At 45.5% G+C, this 22,540-nt stretch overlaps 1 protein-coding gene across 1 annotated transcript in view; it reads left to right on the forward strand.

Moving 5' to 3' along the window:
* The window catches only part of SH2D6 (SH2 domain containing 6), a 28,897-nt gene extending 26,507 nt beyond the window's left edge, over positions 1–2,390 (forward strand). Inside the window, exon 17 of the mRNA XM_036750107.1 lies at positions 2,262–2,390. Coding sequence (XP_036606002.1) covers positions 2,262–2,390 — 129 coding nt within the window. The remainder of the gene's footprint in view (positions 1–2,261) is intronic.
* Positions 2,391–22,540: the final 20,150 nt, after the last annotated feature.

Genomic DNA, 22,540 nt, shown 5'->3' on the forward strand with positions numbered 1-22,540 from the left:
TAGCCTGCCCCCGGTCATGGGGCCTTAGAACCCACCTGGGCCAACCTCTCCATCTGATACAGAGAGGGGAATGAAGTAGCTTATCCCAGGTCATCGCAGGAGCCAATGGCCATGCGGGGATTTGAACCCAGAACAAATTCTCTCTTCCTCCTTCCCTTAGGGTGCTAAGGACTTCACCCAGCAGCCTGGGGAGGCAGACTCTAGTGTTGCCATGCTATCCTGGTCTCGTAGGCAGGCTCCGGAGTCAGGACAACATGGGAGGTTCTAGGAGGTCACAGACTCAGGTTCCTCATCTGCCAAACAATAAATCAGGGTTAATAATAGCACCAGAGGCTCTCACAGGGTGATCAAGGGAGCATTTCTCATCATCCTTGTGGGGGACTCCTCCAGCTGTAGATCTCAACCAGACCATTTGGGCCCAGCCTGTGTGAATCTCAGCCACGTCCTCCCCTAAACTGGGAGTGCAGCTGCAAGCTTTTGTTTATGGGGAGAGGGGCATAGGGGCAGCTGGAGTCCCTGGGGCCTGATCTTGTGCACAGGGGCCTTGCCTCAGTGGCCTGAGGGAGTCAGTATCATTGAATAAATATTCACTTTCTCCCAGGGAGCTCTGCTTCTGCCCTCCTCCGTACTGAAGTAAAAATAGCTGACCAGCATATAGCCCATTAAGGCTTCTAAAGCCCTTGCCCTCCATCCTCTCCTCAAACCCTTGCCGTACCCTGAGAGGGGTTGTCAGACCCATTTTACCGATGAGCAAACGGAGATGGGTTAAACAACTTGACCATGGTAAGTGGACTACATGGGAATTGAATCCAGATCTCTGTCCTGACTCCCAAGGTCAAAGGGCCTAGATTAAAATTCTAGCCCTTAGGCCAGCCACTTACCCACCTTTGTCCTCAGTTTCCTCATCTGTAAAATGTGGTGTTTGGACTGTAGGGCCCCGAAGGTCCCTTCCTTGTTCTAAATCTGTGATTCTGCGACTCCAAGCCCAGCCCTCCTTCCTCCACCGCTGCAACAGAGCCAGATTTTGTAAAATGGAACTGTGGCTTCATTGCTGTAGGGAGGGTTTCCCGCCTGCTTCTGGATTCTGGCCTCAGAGAGAGCCAGCCACCTGAGGAGCCCTCTCACTTGCTCAGTGACACAGCCAGTAGATGTTGTCAGAGGGAGGACTAGAACTCAGGCCCTCCAGACCTGCAGGCAGGCTCTCCCCCTCATGCCATTCCCAGGACTCACATGGACTGAGAATAGCTGGGCATGGCTGGTTCCAAAGGTAGGCTCCGCCCTGAAAGGCTTGATAGGAGCAAAGTGACCACTAACACACACCCAGACACCAATATACACATACCGCCATGATTCCACCAACACATGTACAAGGAACATACCACTAACACACATCAACACACAACCAACACATACCACTAACACACACCCAGACACCAATATACACACCACCACCACCATTCCACCAACATGTATAAGGAACATACCACCAACACACATCAACACACAACCAACACATACCACTAGCACACATCCAGACACCAATACACACATAGCACCAATATACCACCAACACACACACCATCCGCACACACATATCACCAACATACTGCTAATTTACCACTAGCACACCCACCCACCACCAACACACACACAAGCATATACTCTTATGCACATAAACATACCTAGAATAACGGGGTACGATGTAAGGTTTTGGAAGTCAGGTGTTTTGTTTTTGACTTTGTGTCCCCAAAGCACAATGTAGCACATAGTAGGCCTCTGAGAATTGTTTGAATGAAGGAGTTATTCACTATGTAGGAGTAAGGAAGATCAGGTAAGTGATAAAGGTAGGCAGGTGGAAGCTGGTCTGGAAAGAATGCTTGAACCAGTGAAGTCAGAGAGGAGGTATGGAATGGTAGAAAGACCACCTTGGAGTCAAAGGACCTGGGTTCAAATCCTACTTCCATTGCTTGCGGCTATGTGACCCTGGGCCAGTCACACCTTCCTGGCCTCAGTTTCCTCATTTGTAAAATGAAGGGGTTGAACCAGATGGCCTCTGAGGTCCCTTCTGGCCCTGGGTCTAAGTCATGGGTGGCATTTAGCAGGGAAGGGAGGGCCTGGACAGAACAGAAGGAAGGAGCAGAGGGACCCAACGTTCGAACCCCTTAACTTCTGAATCCCCAGGGAGAGAGCTCTCCTGGTCCAACTCTAGATCTGAGCCTCCCCTCTTTGGCCCCCCCGGGGAACTTTGTTTCCTTCCCCAGCTCTTCCCCACTGTGGCCACCATGATTCAACATTTCTCCCAGCACCCACTCCTCCTTGTGAACGGACACACCGGCACTCGCCACCACACCTGTCTCCTCTTCCCCACCAAGTCTAGACGGCCCCAGTAGAATGGAAGCTTTGGAGGTCAAGGACTGTCACTTCTATCTTGGTATGTGCATCACACAGCACGATGCCTGGCACATGGTAGGGACTTAATAAATGCTTGTTACTGACTGAGATAAATGAAAATCTGTAAATAATTTTCTTTAACATTAAGTATTATTTACCTACTTTTAACATAAGCGTGCTTTACCTAGTATTTACATAAGCTCTTTCCAAACAGGTGGGTTCTGCCTGGTTCACTGGTCTAATGTCCACAAGAAAACCAGCCAGATGGCCAGGGTTGGCTTAGCCATCTCCAGACCTTCCCCAGGCAAGGCCAGCTGCCTGGCCCTCTGCTGCCTGAATATCTGCCCTCCAGGAGATGAAAATCTTCTGGGGATCTTGCCCTGGGGAGGGCAGAAGACAACCCTCCAACTCTCAGATTCTTTGTCAATGCTGCAAGGGGATGGAAGAGTGACTGAGTTTGGGCTTGAATTTGCCACCCAGTTAGGTGTCCTGAGTGAATGAATTAAATAGCATTTGGTAAGAGCTTACACTGTGCCTAATAGTAAGTGATGGGGGATACACATTAGAAAAAAATAAAGACAGTCCCTTCCCTCAAGGAGTTTACATTTAAAAGGGGAGATGGCACACCTGGGTGGTGGCTAGGGAGGAGCACTTTATTAAATTTTTTAAAAAATTAATAAGCATCTGTCCCTATCCCTATTATTAGAATATTCAAATAAAAAAATTTAAATAATTAAACTATTTTAATGGTTTGATAACTATATTTTGGTATAATTGGTTTCCTTTGTAATCCTAAGTATTTTATTTAAATATTTAAAAACTCAATTGTGAGAAGAGATCCATAGGCTTTCCCAGACTGCCCCAGGGTCTCAGGGTACACAAAAAAGTTCAGGGCTGGGGAACCTGCAGCCTTGAGGCCACACGTGGCCCTCTAAGTCCTCAAGGGCAGCCCTTCCCTCAAAGGGCCATGTGTGGCCTCGAGGCCACAGATTCCCAACCCCTGCATCTAGGAGCTCATTATAGAGGCCTGTGGAGATGGAATTCACACCAGGGAAAACTAGAGAACAACATCAGACAGTGTATAATCAATTGCTTCTCAGTTTCTTCATTTGTAAAATAAGGGGATAGGTCCAAGTGACATCCAAGATCTTTGTCTGAAAGCCCTAAGTAGGTAGATGATAGATAGATGGAGGGAGATAGATAGATAGATGGATGGATAGATAGATAGATAGATAGAGATAGACAGATAGATGGAATATTTATTAAGCGCTTTCTATGTGCCAGGTACTGTGCTAAGCTTTACATGATCAAGGAGACAGTCACTTCCACAAGGAGCTTACACTCTAATAAAGACAAAACATAAGGAGGGCTAGAAAGATGGGATGATGGGGAGGTTAGGGAGCAGTGTGGCTGAGACTCCTCGAGAAATGGTCGTCCATCCCAAGCAGAGACTCACCAGTCAGTGAGCAAGCCCAGGGCCATGGGACATCCCTAGTGGGGCAAGGCTGCAAGCCAGCAAAGGACAATCTGGAGAGTAAGTTCAGCTGGGGGTGAAAATGAAGAAATCTCTGATTCTAAGGCCTGTAAGAGAAAGTTCTAGAACTGTGGGAGCTCAGAGAAGAGTACCGTGGTGGGAGGAGTATGGACAGATTTAGTAGAGGACACAGGTCTGCAAGAAGAATGGGGCTGATTTGGGGAAGAGGAGTAGACCTCCCCAGGCACCACCATCACCATCACACCCTTGGGCAAACCATTTTCACACCCAGCCTCCCCTGTGCCCACACCACGGTCCCAGAAAGGCCAGCTCACCAGAGACACAGCAAGTCACCTAACAGAATGACGGCCACTCCCCCAAATGTCAAGGGGGCCTTCCACCTCCCCAGGCAGCCATCAACCAAATGCTTTTTTCTTGTTTTCTTTTTTAAAGGCTTTATATTGATACCTTTTGTATTTTACATCACAATCTTTTCCACATGGAAACAGCACTGGATTAGTCTGAGGACGTGGGTTCAAATCCAGACTCTTCTACTCACTACCTTGGAAAAGTGATTTCACCTCTCTACACTCAATTCCCTCACCTGTAAAATGTGATATGTGGCCGACAAGGCTTCTCTCAGTCCTTCCAATTCTGAATCCATGAACCTTTGAGCCTATGTGCCACTCCTCACACCTGCCAGAATCCTCCCTTGTAACAAATGAGGAAGCAAACAATGAAGGCCGGGGTATCCACCACCCTGTACCCATCTTCCCCTACCTCTCCAGTGAGAGGAGGCAAGTCTGTTTCACTGTGAGTTTTCTGGAGTCCAGACTGGTCTTTATAAATCCTCAGGATTCTCCTAGTGCTTTTTTCTTTTTCGAAGCACTAGTCACAAATTTTGTTTTTGTTTTTTGTTTTTTTTTTTTCCCATAACACCCTGCTGCCAGCCTTGGAAATCCTTTCTTGCTTTTCAACAGTCTTGCACCTTCATTTATCACATCTGTTTTAGAGTAGATGCCCTCCATTTCACAGGTGAGGACGCTGAAGCCCGGAGAAGGGAAGTGGTTTTCCAAAAATCACACAACCTAACTATTCTTTGGTACTGATTAGTGCTAAGTGAGGATTCCAGTGGAGGTCTCTTGACTCTCTGTGTAGTATCCTTCACCACCCCAAGACCACACCACCTAACTCTTTCAACAAGCCTTCGCATTTAATTCTCTAAAAAAATACTATCTGTCAAATGTGATGGCTTTAAGGGAGGGGGAGAGGGAGGGATGCTTGGGATAACTATGGTGATAAGAAACAAAATCTCAATAAAACTTTAATTTAAAAAAAAGTATTTAAGAAGCATCTGCCAAATGTAGACACTGGAGAGACAAAGACAAAAGCAAAAGCAGGTCCTGCCTGAATAGAGCTTACATTTGACTTTACTTTTACAGATGAGGAAACTGAGGCCCAGAAGAGGTTTAGTGGTAGACTCAATGGGGCCAGAACTTTGAAGTCTCCTGATTCCAAGCTCAGTCTTCTTTCCACTCTGTGGGTTGTGCTCTCTGATCCGCTAGACCCTCAGATCTCTAGGATGGTTAATACCAACCTGGCCTGGCGTGGCTAGGGTAAACTGTCCATGCCCACATCTACAGGAGATGGGGAGGGGTAGTCAATTCATGTCCCCAGGCCTCAGTTCACCCATCTATAGATAAGGGGGTTGGGCTGCATGGGTGTAGATCTAGGGGTCTCTGAGCCAGGACGGGGAGGATGTTCTCGGGATGGAGCCATTGTGAGGAAAGAGGAGCCTTCATCACGTGGGCAGGGGCTCTGAGGCATGGAGGGTATGCTGCTGGCAGGCTGGGAAGAAGGGGCAGTCTGGCTGCCTGGCCTCCTCAGTGCCATCACAATCTCTGCCTCTGAGTACTTCTGGTTCCCAGGGCTCTCTCTCCACAGAGGGCCTGGCTCCTTGGGGGAGGTGCCCAGGCTGGACCTTCAGTTCTGGCCAGGCTCCCAGAATGGCTTCCATGTGGCGGTGACTCAGCAAAAGCTGAGCAGCTTCCAGACAAAGGGACTGATTCTGCAGGAGCCCAGGAGGCGCCCATGGAGGCTGCCCTGGCATGAGCTTGGCCAGCTACAGAGGGCATGGCAAGGAATCACCTTTCCCGGATCTGGCCCCAAATCACTGCCTGAGGCTCCCTTGTCCTTCTGAAATAGAGGGGCGCCTGGGAGCCTTGCAGGGGCGGGGGTGGGACGCCGGGCAGGGGGCAAGCCAGTCATGATTGGCACACGACAGCTTCAGAAGGCAAGCCTGGAGGCTGACCTGGAAGCCTTGGTTTAGGGGCTCCCTCTGCTCCCCCATTGCCTGAAACACCCTCCGTTCCAGCGAAGGCTTTCTAGAAAGTGCTGTGTTAGAGTGGGGAGTAATTTCACCTCTCTGACCCTCAGCGTCCTCACTTACAAGATGGTGGTAAGAACCACCCTACCTGGGGCTCAAATGAGATAATGCGTGTGCAAAACACTGTGCAGGCTCATAAACGAGCTGTTATTATCGCAAATACCATCTGCCAACACACTGATATGGATGGGCTGTCAGGAAATGTGTTAAAACAGGCTCAGGGGACTCGGGCTCTTAATGTTGGTGTCCATGACTGAGGATGGGAAAAATATTAAATAATAGAATAGAACAGAACATAATATAATGTGTTGTGTTAGATCATATATTATTATGTAATATTATACCCCATCATGTAATATTAGTTTGTATTATATTGTATTATATGTATTATATCATCTCATATTATACCATATTTAAAATTATACCATGTTATGTCACATATCATATCATATATCATAGATATGATATGATAATAATGATATGATATGGAATGGAATGATATGATGCGATATGATGTAGTATGCTGTGATATATGATACGATATGATACGATAATGATAGTGATAGTGATAATGATAATGACAGTGATAGTGATACTACCACCACCCTGGTGAAGGCCCTCATCACCTTATACCCAGACGACTTCAGCGGCTGGTGGGTCTCCCTGTCTCAAGCCTTTCCCCACTCCAGTCTAGCCTCCATTCTGACACTAAAGTGATTTTCCTAAAGCCCAAGTCTGTCTATGTCAATACTCAACAAACTCCTCTGGTTCCCTATCACCTCCAGCATCAAGTACAAAATACTCATTTGTCGTTCAAAGCCTTTCATAACCCAGCCCCCTCCTACCTTTCCAGGCTTCCTAGACTTTATTTCCCCCAACATGTACCCCTCAATCCAGGGACCCCGGCTTCCAGGCTGTTCCAAGAACAAGAGCCTCCATGTTTCAGCTCTGGGCATTCTCTCTGTCTTTCCCCTGAGCCTGGAATCCTCCCACTTTTCTGCTCCAACTGCTAAGCTCACTGGCTGCCTTTAACTCCCAACTAACATCCTATCTTCTACAGGAAACCTTCCCCAGGCCCTCTAAATTCTAGTGCCTTCCCTCTCTTAATTATTTCCTATTTATCCTGTATACAGCTTCTTTGTATATATTTGTTTACTTGTCTTCGCTGTTAGATTGTAAATTCCCTAAGGGCAAGGACTGTCTTTTGCCCATCCTTGTATCCCCAGTGCTGTGTGTGGGGTCTGGTACATAGTAGGTACTTAACAAATGTTTATTGATGATGATGATATGTACATAATATAAAACAGCACAATAGAATAGGATCCTTCGTAATCCTATGTGTTTTACACATTTTAAAATATTATTCTGAGAAGAGCTCCATAGGCTTCACCAGCCTGTCATAGGGGTACAGGACCCAAAAAAGATTAGGAACCTTGTTTAATGGGATCACAGATCTAGAGAGGACCTCAGAGGCCATCTGGTCCTTTCCCCTCCCTGTGTGTATGTTGAGGTGGGGTGGCGAGGGGGATGGATTGGCAGACACTCCATGGGATGCTAAACCCTCTTCTGGGGAAACCAGTCATGGCTGAAGGACTTGGGGCGAATGTCAGTCCAGATCTGGAAATTGTATTTCAATGTCTTGCCCACGATCACACATGCACCAACCATCGGGGTGTGCCTTGAACCCAAGTCCCCTGACTCCAAAGCTTGAACAAACACAATATTACAGATTTAGAACTAGAAGTGATGAGAGCACAGTCTCTGGGAACCCCCTTGAATCTGGAATACAGTCTCTGGGAGCCCCCTTGAACTGTCCTTGAATCTTCCAACTAGATCTGGCCTTCCCCAGAGACTATAGCCTCACATTATTATTAGGCCCAAATCTCTACCTAAACCTTGCCCTCTGTTGTTACTATAGACATGCATGCCTTCAGCTACTTCCCATCCTTAATACCATTCTCTTGGTTCCTGGACTCTGACCTCGTCTGGTCCTCTTTAGACTCCTCCTCAAGACCCTCCCTAAAGCCCTTCTCTAGTCACCCCAGACCACCCCTCAATCCCTCCTACAGTCTTTGTGTATATAATCTCCATCTTGCCTCCATGAAGGCACTCAGGTTCAATCTAGCTCAGCTTAGATTGAATCTGGCCCACTTGTGAAAACAGGCATCACAAAGGGTGGGATTTCTTAAGACAACTCATTACAGTGAATCCCTAATAAACTTTCTCTTTTCCCTTGGCTGAGAAGGCTTGAGTCGAATTCTTTTGGCAGGACCCGGCGTGTGGGTATTTTGGGGTCACAAGCACCCCTAGAAACGTATGGTTCACTAACAATCATCATTTTTTTCTTAAACCTCTTCAGAAGGACCCTAGATGTGTTTGAGTCCAGCCCCCTCATCTTGCAGATGAAAAATAGGAGGCACAGAGAGCCTGAGTGACTCATCAGAAGCATACAGCATGAAGCTGCCTAAAGCAGGATTTAAACCCAATCTTCCTAACTCCAAATCTACCCAGTTCTCTCTATTGTTGTTCAGTCATTTTCAGGTCATGGCTGACTCTTCATGGGGGTTTTCTTGGCAAAGACACTGGAGTGGTTTGTCATTTCCTTCTCATTTTACAGATGAGGAAACTGAGGCAAAAGGGTTAAGTGGTTTGCCCAGGGTCACACAGTTATAAATGTCTGAGGCTGGATTTGAACTCGGGTCTTCTTGACTCCAGGCCCAGTGCTCTATCCACTATACTGCTAGCTGCCCAGTGCCCTCTATACTGCACCATTTTAAATGACCCAGTCAAAATTACTGCAGCACAGGGCCATGCAGCCAGAGGGCAGCACGAAGAAGGCATAACTGGGGTGACAGGAAAAGAAGAGGGGTAGGATTATGGGGGTGAGTTGGGGGAGGGGCTGAAGACAAAAATCTGACTCTGCTGCATTGCTTATCCGGAGGGTGGGATCCTTGCATTCTGGAAGGGAGCTGCCCCATGTAGCAACCTAAGAACTATCTACCTCCTGGCAGGCTTCCTGAGAGCTGGAAGCAGCTGCCCCAGACTGCCTGCTGGCCTGAGACACCTGGCTACAGGCCATGCCTTTTGGGGAACTATCCCAAGCAAGTTTACTAATCAGGCTGACTTCTGAAGATCAGGGTTGTTTGGGGTATCTGAGTGGCAAACCTGGGAAAGGAGCTGGACCCCAGGAAGGTCTGGGCTAAGACCCAGAACTTCCAGGTTCTTCCTCCTACTTCCCTGTTTCTTCCAGTGTCTCACGGAGGTCTCTGCTTTCATCCCCATCCAGGTCCAGAGAGCTTCCCATAGAAAGCAGCCTTCTGTTTCAGGGCCACTGACTGCCCTTGTTGAAGTCAGCCTCTAAGCTGGCCCCTGGAGCTGGGAGAAGGGGATCACTGCCCATGCATGGCGGGGTAAGGAGCAGTGTCTTGCCCAAGGTCACAAGTGTATTAACAGAGGAACCTGAGTCTTCTGACAATAAAGACAGTGCTCTTTCCAACGAGCTGTGCCGAAGAGCAGAATCAACCATCCCCATCAAACCCCCAAAGAGAATGGGTGGGGTTACTTGGGTGGGTGGGACACAGATATTATTTTTGAATAATATTTTATTTTTTCCAATTACATGTAAAAGCAGTTTTTAACATTCATATTTTAAAAATACTGAGTTTCAAATTCTTTCCCTCCTTCCCTGAGATGACAAGCAATTTGATATAGGTTATACACGTGCAATCATGCAAAACATATTTCCATATCAGTCATGTTGTGAAAGAACATGCAGACCAAAACATAAAAAACCAAACCCCATGGAAAAAAAATTTTAAAAGTGAAAAATAGTATGCCCTGGCTTGCATTCAGACTCCATCAGTTTTTTCCCTAGAGGCAGACAGAATTTTTTTTATCATGAGTCCTTCGGGATTATCTTGAATCATTGTATTGCTGAGAATAGCTAAGTCATTCACAACTGATCATCATATAATATTGCTGTTGCTATATGTAATGTTCTCCTGGTTCTGTTCACTTTACTCTGCATCAGTTCACGTAAATCTTTCCAGGTTTTCTGAAACCACCTCATCATCATTTCTTATTAGCACAATAGTATTCCATCACAATCATATACTACAACTTGTTCAGCCATTCCCCAATTGATGGGCATCCTCTCAATTTCCAATTCTTTGCTACCACAAAAAGAGCTGCTATGAATATTTTTGCACAAATAGGTCCTTTTCCTTTTTTAAAAAATTTATTTATTTTCAGTTTTCAACATTCAATTCCACAAGCTTTTGAGCTTTAAATTTTTTCCACCTCCCTCCCCATCCCCCTCCCCAAGACGGCATGTAATCTGATATAGGCTCTTCATATAGATTCATATTAAACATATTTTCACATTAGTCACGTTATAAAGAAGAATTAGAACCAACAGGATAAACCACGAGAAAGACAAAACAGAGTAAGAGAGAGAGAGAGAGAGAGTAAGCAAATAGCATGCTTCAATCTCCACACAGACCCAGTAGTTCTTTCTCTGGATTTAGATGGCTTTTTCCCTCATGAGCCTTTTGGAGTTGTCTTAGAACCTTGCATTGCTGAGAAGAGCCAAGTCTATCAAAGTTAGTCAATGTACAGTGTGGCTGTAACTGTGTACAATGTTCTCCTAGTTCTGCTCATTTCACTCAGCATCAGTTTATACAAGTCTTTCCAGGTTTTTCTGAAGTCTGCCTGCTCATCATTTCTTATAGCACAATAGTATTCCGTTATATTTATATACCATAACTTGTTCAGTCATTTTCCAATTGATGGGTATCTCCTCAATTTCCAATTCTCTGCCACCACAAAAAGAGCTGCTATAAATATTTTTGTATATATGGGTCCTTTTCCCATTTTTATGATGTCTGGGATACAGGCCTGGAAGTGGTATTGCTGGGTCAAAAGGTATGCACAGCCCTTTCAGCATAGTTCCAAATTGCAATCTAGAATGGTTGGATCAGTTTACAACTCCACCAACAATGCATTAGTGTTCCAATTTTCCCACATCTTCTCCAGCATTTATAATTTTCCTGTTTTGTCATGTTAGCCAACCTTCCTTTTTAAAAAAATCTCTTTGGGATATAGATCTTGTTGTGGTATTGTTGGATCAAAGGGTGTTCACAGATCCATAGCCCTTTAGGCCTAGTATTAAATGTTCACAATTCCACCAACAGTGTATTAGTATCTTAGTTTTCCCACATTCCCTCTAACATTTATCATTTTCCTTTTCTGTCATATTAGCTAATCTAATTGATAGGTATAAAGTAATACCTCAGAATTGTTTTAATTTGCATTTCTCTAATCAATAGTGATTTAGAGCATTTTTTTCATATGACTATAGATGGCTTTAATTTCTTCATCTGAAAACTTCCTGTTCATATCCTTCGACCATTTATCATTTGGGAAATGACTTGTATTCTTACAAATTTGACTCAGTTCTCTATATAGTTGAGAAATGAAAACTTTATCAGAGACATTTGCTATAAAATTCCCCCCCCCCCCCAGCTTTCTGCTTTCCTTCTAATCTTGGCTGCATTGGTTTTGTTTGTGTAAAACCTTTTTAATTTAATACAATCAAAATTTTACATTTTACATTTTGTAATGCTCCCTGTCTATTGTTTGGCTATAAATTCTTCCCTTTCCATAGATCTGACAGATAAACTATTCCTCGCACTCCTAATTTGCTTACGGTATCATCCTTTAGGTTATCTTGGTACATACAGTGAGAGATGTTGGTCCATACCTAGTTTCTGCCAGACTATTTTCCAGTTTTTCCAGCAGTTTTTCTCATCTAGTGAGTAAAAGCCCCAAAAGCTTGGGTGTTTGCGTTTATCCAAAACTAGATCACTATGGTCATTTACTACTGCACATTGTGTACTGATCTGGTCCACTGATCTACCACTTTGCTTCTTAGCCAGGACCAGATTGTTTTGATGATTATCACTTTATAATACAATTTGTGATCTAGGCCACCTTCCTTCACATTTTCCCCTTGATATTCAGGAGCAGTGTTATGGCCAGGACTTTGTTCTGGGCAATTCTCTAAGACTGAGCGGCCAATATGGAGAGAGTTTCTGCCCTGAGAGTAAAATTACATGGGGAAGAAAAAAAAAGGTATCCATCCAAAGGCATCACTTAAAGTCCCTGACCTCAAGGAGCCTACATTCTAGTTTTGTTCCTTGTCAGCTCTGCACCAACTGTCTGATCCCCTCCAGAGAGATGAGCCTTCTTGGGGTCCAGCACACACCAAATGGTTTCTCTGTCTGGCACCTTGTCCTCCAGCCCCAGCTGCCTCAGTTCTAGTCCCACTCTTTGGCTTCTAGGCAGGAACAATCTTGAGCAAATGGGGAAGGTCATTCTTCTCCAGCTCTCCTCTCCCATTTTAAGGGGAGAGTGCTGTTTTTAAGAAGAACAAAAACCCCAACAATCCAGAGGCCTTCACATCTGTTTTTATTTTTAGCTTTTAAATACTCAAGCATCCCCTCCCCTTCCCATCGCTGTTCCCTTTCCTTCCCTTTCCACTCTCTTTCCCTCTTTTTTTAACCCTTTTATCTTTCCTTTCTTTTCTGCCCACTCTGACTTTTCCTTGTCCTCCTTTGCCCCTTTCCTTGCCCCCTACGTGTGCCTCCTGAGATGGGATGTAGTGAGGCCCTGGGAGCCAGCCCTAGATTTCAGAGTCAGAGAGTAGGCTTTTTTACCAGGGATCCCCTTAGAAATGGAAGGAAAGTATGACATCCTCCCACCCCCCCCCACCCCTCCCCAAAAAGTCAACCTGTAGACTGCTTGATCAAAGCTTCTCCTTTCCCATCTCCCACTGCTTCTCATCCTGCAGCTAAGGATACAAAAGCTAGGAAAGTCAGAGAGGTGTATGCGTCATACTGGAAAGTTAAAACCTCTGAGAAAACAACTTTTGGCAAAGTCACAACTAAAAATATTTTCACCTGGAAAAAGGAAGGAGGGCCAGAGGCTCACCTGGGAGCAGTCTGGGAGGAAGGAAATATAACCAGAGGTTCTCGCCTCGCAAAAGTGCTGCCCATGAGGGGAAGGAAATTATAACCTCAGTTATGGCCTTGAACTTTGGTAAGCAGATTTATTTCTCAAACCACAAATATTCATGAAGGGCTTCCCAATGTACCAGGTGCCATGATTGACAATGAAAATAGGGACTGACCCGTGATTTCATTGGTATAGAGAAGTCTCAGATAAGGACGCTCTCTACCAATGCAGGCCTGCAACTTCTTTTCCATTTATTAGAGTTGCCTTGAGTGCTGAGAAGTAAAGTGACTTCTCTAGGATCGATCACACAACCAGTTCATGTGTGAAACATGGGTTCTTGATTCTAGGGTCAGCTCTCTATCCACTAAGGCAGATTAACTAGAACAGCTCCAGGGCACAATTAGTCCAAAGGCCAAAAATGAAACAAGTAAATATAAGTAAACATACAGTTATTCAGCCTAATGGTTGGGAGCTCCCTGGCTGTGGCATCCAAGCTGAGCATTGAGTTTGGCTTCTGAGCGGCAGACGTGAGGACAGAGCATTTTCCCAACATGGCAATGCCCCGAGTGAATACTATGGATCTCTCTTAGATTTCAAGGCCCCACTGGGAAGGTTTGGCCACAAGAGCGACCTGACCGTGCAGCCAAAAAGTATACGACTTCAATTGTCACTTTTCTTCCCTGAGGCCTCAGTTTCTTCATCTATAAAATGAGGTAGATAGAGTAGCTGGCTTCTTAGGCCTCCTCCAGGTCAAATCTACTAAGCTCCCAATATACAGATTTGCTTGAGATAATAGAATAAAGATTCTCTTGGGAGCCAAGCCTTGTTTTTAAAATTTTAATCAGTGTACTCCAAGGCTGGCCTTGAACAATAGATGATAGAGTAGAAAAACATGTCATGAAAGCCAGACCCCCACTGCTCGGGTCATTTTCGAGGTCACTGGCCTCTTTCAAATTGTCAGAGACCTTCCCACTGAGGTGTAAGCAGCTGAGGACAGCTTGTGTTAGGGCTGTGGGTCTCCCTTAAAATTAGATTCAAAGCTCTGGCCAAAACTTCAAACATTAGCCAGCGCGTTAGAGACCTTATCTGGGGGGAGGGGGATGGTGGATGTGGAGAGTTTCTCCTGAAATCTTACCTAGGAGGTAGAGGGGGAAGAAGAAGAAGGAAGAAGAAGTTAATTCAATGTCAGTCAGCCCAAGCACACAACTTTCTCTCCTCTCTGGCTCCCCAGGGACTTTGAGGAGTCAAGTGCTCCCAGTGGATAGTAAGACTTTAGGGACAGAAAACCTCTTCCTCCCCCTTCTTATTTTCCCCCGTCCCCTTCTCTGCCCTCCAACCAGATGGGATTTTTATCTCTTTAAAACTCCGTGACATTCTGTACCTCTCTCAAGAGTTGTGCCCTATTTCAATATATTTTCATTTTGTCCCAACTTGTTATTTCAGAGCTGGTTTCAAATTCTGCCTCCAACATATCCTGGTGGTGTGACCCTGGACAAGTCACTTAACCTCTGGGCAAACGCTCTAAGACTAAATTGCAAAGAAGGTGACAGTCCTGACTTGGCAGAGTTTCTTCTCCCACTCAAGAGTGGGCGCCCTATTATACCAATGAAATAATAAGTCTATTTATCTCTAAGGAACTCAGGTATAGGAATTCCCCTCACTGATGCAGGCCAATGACTAAGCTGTAATTTATTCTCAGAGAGTTGGCGTTGGGGGGCACCCTGAGAGGCTGAGAACTTTGTCCCTGGTGACACAGCTCTGGAACTGAACTCAGCTGTTTCTGACTCCAAGCCTCCACATCCCTCTATTTATGACACCATTTCACCTTCTATTAGTTATTTCTTCATTCACTTCAGATATCCCTTATCCCCTCACTAGATTCTTTATCTGTAAAACAGGGAGAAGGACTAGGCCTGTCATTTAATTGACAGAAGGAATTCCCAGATGAGGAAACTCCCTCTACCCATTTGGGTTGGTACCTGACACTTTTGCCTAGAGATCACTGGAAGTGACTTAGCCAAGGTCACATAGCCAGTATGTTTCAGAGGTGGACCATGAGTTCAGATCTTCCTGCCTTCTATGCCAGTTCTCTATCTATGAGGGCTGCTTCTCAAGGACAAAATTACTTGCACTCCCTGCTCCATAGTGGTGTTGTAAGTATAGCACTGTGTAACCTTGAAGTTCTAGTTACAGATTGCAAATTCCTCAAGGAGAGAGTCGTATTCATCTTTGCGGTGCCCTCTTTCCTCACTCTAGCACAGGTGGAAAAATCCCTGGTCTCTGGCCCTGGCTCAGGTACTAATCTGGTAGCTATAAACAAGTCACTTAACTTCTCTGGCTTCAGTCTCCTCTTCTGTAAGATGGGGGAGCAAGAGGCAAATTTAGTCAATCAATCAATAAGTATTTATTATACTGACTCTGTGCCAAGCACATAACTTTAGGCCTGTTTTCTTGTCCCTCTGTTTCCCAGATGTCCTTGGCCTGGAGGCTTCCCTGTAGCCATGCCTCACCTGGATTTGCTGTACTGTACCACCTACCACCACTACTAAGGCTTTTGGAGTCTTCACCCAGGATGTTCCCGGTGAGAATAGCTCCTTCCCCACTCTGTGTCACTTGGAACTATAAGTGTGACCTAGGATAGAGTCATTCAAGGGCACAAATTATTGGAGAACAAGTATAGCAAGAAGCCTTGATCCAAGTAGGATCTTTCTTAATTTCTCAGAAGAATTTCATACCATTCCTATGATTTTGCTGTAAGGTTGCTCAGAGCTTTGAAGAGCTGTTGCCAGCAACGTTTATTTGCACGTGACTGAAAGGAATTTGGAACAAAGGGTTTGAGGTGGAGGAAGAGAGCCTAGTATTTTAATTCTTGTCTTCCCTCTGTTTAGAGGACAGACCCGGAGGGTCTTGGTAGTGTCCTTTGTCTCTGTCAATCAGTTAACAAGCATTTGTCAAGGACCTAAGTGCCAGGCATTGGAGCATATGAAGTATAATATTGACTGCCCTGACCTCTACTACCTGGAAGATAGGTACCTTACATTTCAACCTTCCCCAGGGCTCTCCAATATTCTTATGAGGTTTAGGGAGGAGGGAACAATCTCTCTGTCATTGGTTCAAGCCCCAACTCATGGGGTTCCTCCAATTTTGGGGGTCCCTTGTGCTCCAGTTCCATTTAACCCCTTAAAAGTCATATTATATTTTACAAAGGAATATTTATTTTAAAGATATAACAGGAACAAATATACAAACATCCTTCCCAGCACATGGGGCATAATCCTACCCCCAACATTCTCTGGGAAGGGAAGGGAATTCAGTTCACGGCTTAATTCAATTCCTAAATAGCCATGGTCTGACTAAGTTTCAAGCCCAAAGTTCCTTGGGTTTGTGTCTTGGCACCATAGTATCTCAGGGATTCTCTGCTAGGCAGTCTGCAACATCTAGGCTGGAATCCTGCCTCCAACATCTCCATGGCTCAGGCTCCAGGGTTTGGGGACTCTAACCCTAGGATTAGAAAGGACAAATGAAACTGACCAAAATTCTAAGCCTATTTCTTGGGCCACAGGGCCTAAAGGTGAGGAAGGGTATGGAATCTGTGCTGTGGGTGAACAGAAATCACACACACACACACACACACACACACACACACACACACACCCCTGCCCAGGATCTAAAAAGAGAAATAGTGTTGTATTATGGTAGTCTTAATTAGCTTGTGGCTTGTCTGTATCAAAAAGAGGCAGATTTGTAGGGATCAGATTCTTGGAGCGGACAGATCTCCCTCCTTGCAAAAAGAAAGCTATTTTCTCGTTAGTCTGATCACTACTTGTGAGAGCCTGCCTTTCTCACTAAAAGAGCTGAAGCTTAAACTCTGGACTATAAGTTTAAAATGGAGATGGCTGACCAGTCTCCTCTCACTAGGAGAGAGAGGTAGCATTCCATCTCAAGACCATAGGTAGGCCCTAGGAAGGTGGCAGCTACAAGAAGAGCCCGGCAGAGAGAACCATCAGGAAAAACCTACCCAAAGGGACTTCCAGTAGGCCCAACATGACCAGAAGACAGTGGTGGCCCAGCACTGTTAGATGCTTGAGTTGCCTCTCTACATATGTGTTATGGTAAAAGTATTCATTACTTATGTGCCTTTCCACGTATATGCCTTGGCCACACATGTTCATGTATGTACACCCTGCACACATGGCCCCAATAGGTTTCTTCTCTTCCTACTGATGCTATGTGGATTTGCGAGAAGTCGTGCCCCCTTATTTATGAGGTTGCCTCCAGAAGTAGTGAGTTTCTCTTCCTTGTAGGACTTAGAGCAAAGGTTGGATGACCCACTGTTGGATATGTTATAAAGAGGATCTTACTTGGATAGAGGCTGCACTGGAAAGTCTTAGAGATCCCTTCCAAATCTCTAGCTAGGCAGTGACCTCCTTCCCACCCTTTTCCCAGAGGGTAGGAGGTGATGATAGATGGATTCTGGGAATATCTTTTTGTTAGCCTGAAGGATTGGCAGCATCAGCTAAAGCTGATGCAACCCTCCAGGCCAGTGAGCTCAGACTGTGTAGGGTGCACCAGAATCTCCGCACCTGCCTTCCTATCCCTCCCCCACCCTCCAACATAGTTGCTCACCCCACCCCACTTGGCTATGGGGCTGCTCTCCCTCAAACAATACAGGCCCTAATCTCCAAAGATGCCTACTAAGCCCAGATAATAAAACTTCCTCTCCCCCTCCAAGCAGAAAATTGGCCCGTGGAGAATTCTAACAGGATATTCACAGAGGAGGAGTCCAGGGCAGCACCAGATGACAAGGAAGCTGATTGAGGTCAGACCCTGGACCAAGGACATGGTTTGGGCAGACAGATGGGAGACTGTGCTGCATCTCCAGGGTCCTGTAGGGCTGAATGTAGCCTAGGGAATTGACCCTAGCTCCTCCACCCTCAGACCCCGACCACTCCAGCTTAACTTCGCTGAGCCTGGGCTCTCTGTGGAGGGAAGGATGCCCTGAGAATCTCAGTCCTCAGCTAGGACTGTCAGCCTCTGACTCTCCTTCCTAACCCTTTCCCAGAGGGAGAGAGGTGATGGGTTCTGGGGGATTCCTGCCCTGTCCTAGGGTAAAGGACATTGGGGGCCTACTCTCTCTTTCCTCCCCACATCTCCCTCCATGACAAGGATGGATCTAATCCTGGCTCCCAGTTTTATCAGGAAGACAAAAGGCCGTCACAACCCCAGCAGCAGCATGGAGGGAAGCTCGAGGTGGTGGACCAACCATCACTCTCCTTTAGTTCCTTCCCCTTGTCCTTAGTGCCAGCCCCCTCCTTCAGTCTCTTCTCCTGGGCTCATCCAGACCTTTCTTCCCAGGCCCCACCCCCATCCCTTTCTCCATCTCTACTGCCTTGGAAGCTGATGCAATCAGAGAAGCCAGTGAGCTCAGCCTGGACTGTGCAGACAGGTAACCAAGCCGACATACTCACAGCCAGAGCCCACACCATTCTGCCCTCCCATCAGCAAGGACCCCTCCATGGGGGAGAGGATCCTGGTCCCACGCTCAAGCACTTCCAGCCCCAGAGAAGGAAGAGAGCTGGTGGGGAGAAGGAAGCCAGGTGCTCTCTTCCTCCTTGTGCTGCTAACTGGGGAGGAGAAAGCCCAGCAGGCCTGAGTCTGGGCCACCGTCACTTCTCTCTTGTCTACAAGGCTGCATTTAGTTCACTCCCCTGAACTTCTGGTTCAGAGAAGAAGGTGGTGGGAGAAAAAAGCCCAGATGACTTCAGCTAATGAGAGCTGTGAATTTACTCATAGTGTGTGCAATGTTACAGCTGAGCTCTCTCTTGTAATGCTTAGCACTGTGTTCTGGGCATGAAGAACACAATCGGGTCAATGGTCCTGTTTCTATTACCCCATAAATTCTAAGGCTTTATTGTGCAGTATTCACGTGGGGAACAGGGACTGGATTGTCTTTGAAAAATGACACAGTTCTTTTAGTGACCCTAAGATTCTGAGAGAGAGAGAGAGAGAGAATGAACTAGGGTGAGGTGTATGTGGCTTTCACCCTGGATGCCGATATTCAGGGGGTTCACTTCCTCCCCATAGCAACCTATGTCCAATCCTCTGCCAGCCTATCCTGGGACACAGTACAACCATCTCCAGGCTACTTTTATCAAGGTCCTGTTGCCATAGTATCCCCTCTGAAAATCCAATTTCTCCCCCCACCCCTTAGGGATAAGGGCTGGATTCTCTCAGGGATAGACTACACCATTTCCCAGTTGGCCTGTAGCCACGGTCTAACTAAGAACATGGTCAGGATTGCTCCACTACTCAACTCACTGTTTGTCTCCTACTCAACTGATTTCCCAGGTAGAAGGAGAAGGAACAAGCATTTATTAAAGACCTACTATGTGCTATTAAGCACCTACTCCATGCTACTATGCAAGATGCAAAAATTTAGAGGCTTCTCCATTCCAAATGTTCATATGGACTATTTGTGCCTGACCTGTGCTAGAGCCTTAGGAGGTCATATTGGTCTGATCAGTCATGGTCGGATACACCCTACTTTGATTCTGACACAGTGATGTCATTTTGGTCCCCTTTGAGCATGAAGAGCAAAAAACAACTACATGCCAGGCCCCGTACTAAGTGTTTTACAAATATTATCTCATGGGTTCCTCACAACCCTATGTTATCCCAATTTTACAGCTGAAGAAACTGAGAGACATTAAGTGCTTTGCCCAGGATCTCACTGCTACCACATGGCAGCCTAGGTGGAAGAATTCTCTGTTATGCCTCTTCCCTGAAAAAAAAAAAAGACCCATCTTTTTGCACCAATAGTCTTCCTGTGATGTTGTATAAAATTTATAAATATATTTATTAAATTGTTTTTTGAAAATTGAAATAAATTTATAAAATTAAAATTATATAATTGAAATTGAGGATTCTCCCCAAAGGGCAATGCACAGTGGGTGAGAGAGCAGGGTGCAACTCATTTTAAATGAGGAATGATTCAGGACAATCGGTATAAGGTATGTTGTCAGAGAAACATACCAGCAAGAAAAAACAAAAAACCATGGGTCAGTCAAGGAGTGTGGGTAAAGTCTAGCAGATGGGCAGCTTGCATATTCCATTGGTGTCCATGTGACATAAAGAGAATTTGAGGTCTTTGGCATAGTAAGTAGCACACTCTCACAACCTGCCCACCCCCAAGATAAACTAATGGAAGGACATGGACAAGGGTCCCATAGGACGGCAGACACGGAGAGGATATGATCTGCTTTGCTGGAGAGAATATCCTCATTAGTGAGATAACATATCCATTGGACCACTGGAGCATTCAAATGCCACTGAATTGTACATGCCTTAATATTATTACCAGCAAGTACACATCTTCAGCATTGATGAAAGTCCAGTATTGTAGCAAGAATATCTCTAGGAGTTTAATCTGGGTGAGCTGGTCAGCTTGATGAGTCCAGGCATTTATATACTCTATATCATGGTTCCTTGCTGCAATTATAAGGCCACATGAGTGGTCCTCTGCTCCAGAAGACAAGCGTTCAGGAACTCCCACAACTTGACCACATGGCTCCTCTTTCCTGGGATTAGGAGTCAAAAGCATGTATATAGTCCATTACTCAGTACTTTCCAAGTTCTGTGCTTGGTGACTTAGTCTCTTTTTTTTTGTTCATTATATCCCATCCAGAGTTTACTCTAGGAAATCACCAAATTTGCCTATGTATGTATAAAAGTAAATAACTAGGCCTCCCAGCTTCTATAAAAGCACACAAGTTAGCAAATGCATATGAGATAAGGGGCAGCCTTTATTCCACCACATAGAAAACACAAAAGATGCGAAGTATTCACATAAATCCAAAAAATAAACACATAAAGAACTTAAAAGGGGCTTGAATCATGAATTCCCCTTAGAAGGGAATTGAATTCAGGGTTGCCAGAGCAGAGCAATATACTCCTTCATGGGGAGTTTTAACTTCTTTCCAGACTTGTAGTCCTATGACCTTGATAGGTAACTCTCTCTCTATCAGATCTGTACTATCTCAGTCAGTGGATAAGCATTTCTTAAGCACCTACTATATTCCAGGCGCTGTACTAAACTCTGAGGATACAAAGAAAGGCAATAGACAGTCCCTATCCTTAAGGAGTTTACAGTCAAATGGAAGAGACAACAAGCAAACAGCTGTGTACAAACAAGTTGTAGATGGGATAAATTAGAGATAATCAACAGAGAGAAGGCACAGGCTTTAATAAGCATTGGGAAAGGCTTCCTGTAGGAGGTAGGATTTTAGCTGGAACCTGAAGGAAGCCAGGGAAGCCAGAAGGCAGAGATGAGGAAGGAGAGCGTTCCAGGCCTGGGGGACACAGAGCCAGTGAAAATGCCTGAGTCAGAAGATGGAGGTTCTTGTTTGAGGAACAGCAAGGAGACCGGTATCACTAGATCAAAGAATATGTGGGGGGAAGAGGGCAAGGTGGAAGAAGCCTGGAACATTGGAGGGACTAGGTTTTAAAGGGCTTTGAATGAGAAGCAGAGAATTTTATATTTGATCATAGAGGTGATAGGAAGCTACTTGAGTTTATTGAAAGGGGGAGGTGCTTTACAAAAAGCACTTTCACAACTAAATGGACGAATGGTCTGGAGTTTGGAGACACTTGTGGCAGGCAAACCCAACATCAGGATTGTGCAATAGTCCAAGCACAAAGAGATAAGGGGCTCCAGGGTAGTGGCAGTATATGAAGAGAGTAGGGGGCAAATTCAAGAGATATTGCAAAGGCAAAATTGACAGATCTTGGATATGGTGAGGGAAGGTGAGGTGTTGGTACCTAGGTTGTGAACATGAGGCCTAGGAGAATGCTGGTGCCCTTGAAAATAATAGGGAACTTGGAAGGGTAGAGGATTCAAGGGGAAAGATAATGAGTTCAGTGTGGGACATGTTGAGCCCAAGAGGTCTACAGGATATGTAGTAAGCAAGTGGAGATGAAAGACTGGACATCAGCAGAGAAATTAGGGCTGGATAAATAGAATTTTAGAATCATCAGCATAGAGATGATAATTGAATCTATAGGAGTTGATGAAATAATCAAGTGAGGAGGGCTGAAGTCAGAACCCTGTGGGACAGTCAAAGTTAGGGGGCATGACCTCAGTGAGGATCCAGACAAGTAGAAGGAGAACCAGGAGAGAGTAATGTTTCAAAAAGACAAGGAAAAGAGAGTATCAAGGGGACGAGGCTGATCTACAGTGTCAAAGGCTGCAGAGAGATTGAAGAAAATGAGGACTGAGA

Source organism: Trichosurus vulpecula, chromosome 3 (genome assembly GCF_011100635.1).
Source record: "Trichosurus vulpecula isolate mTriVul1 chromosome 3, mTriVul1.pri, whole genome shotgun sequence".
NCBI lineage: Eukaryota > Metazoa > Chordata > Mammalia > Diprotodontia > Phalangeridae > Trichosurus > Trichosurus vulpecula.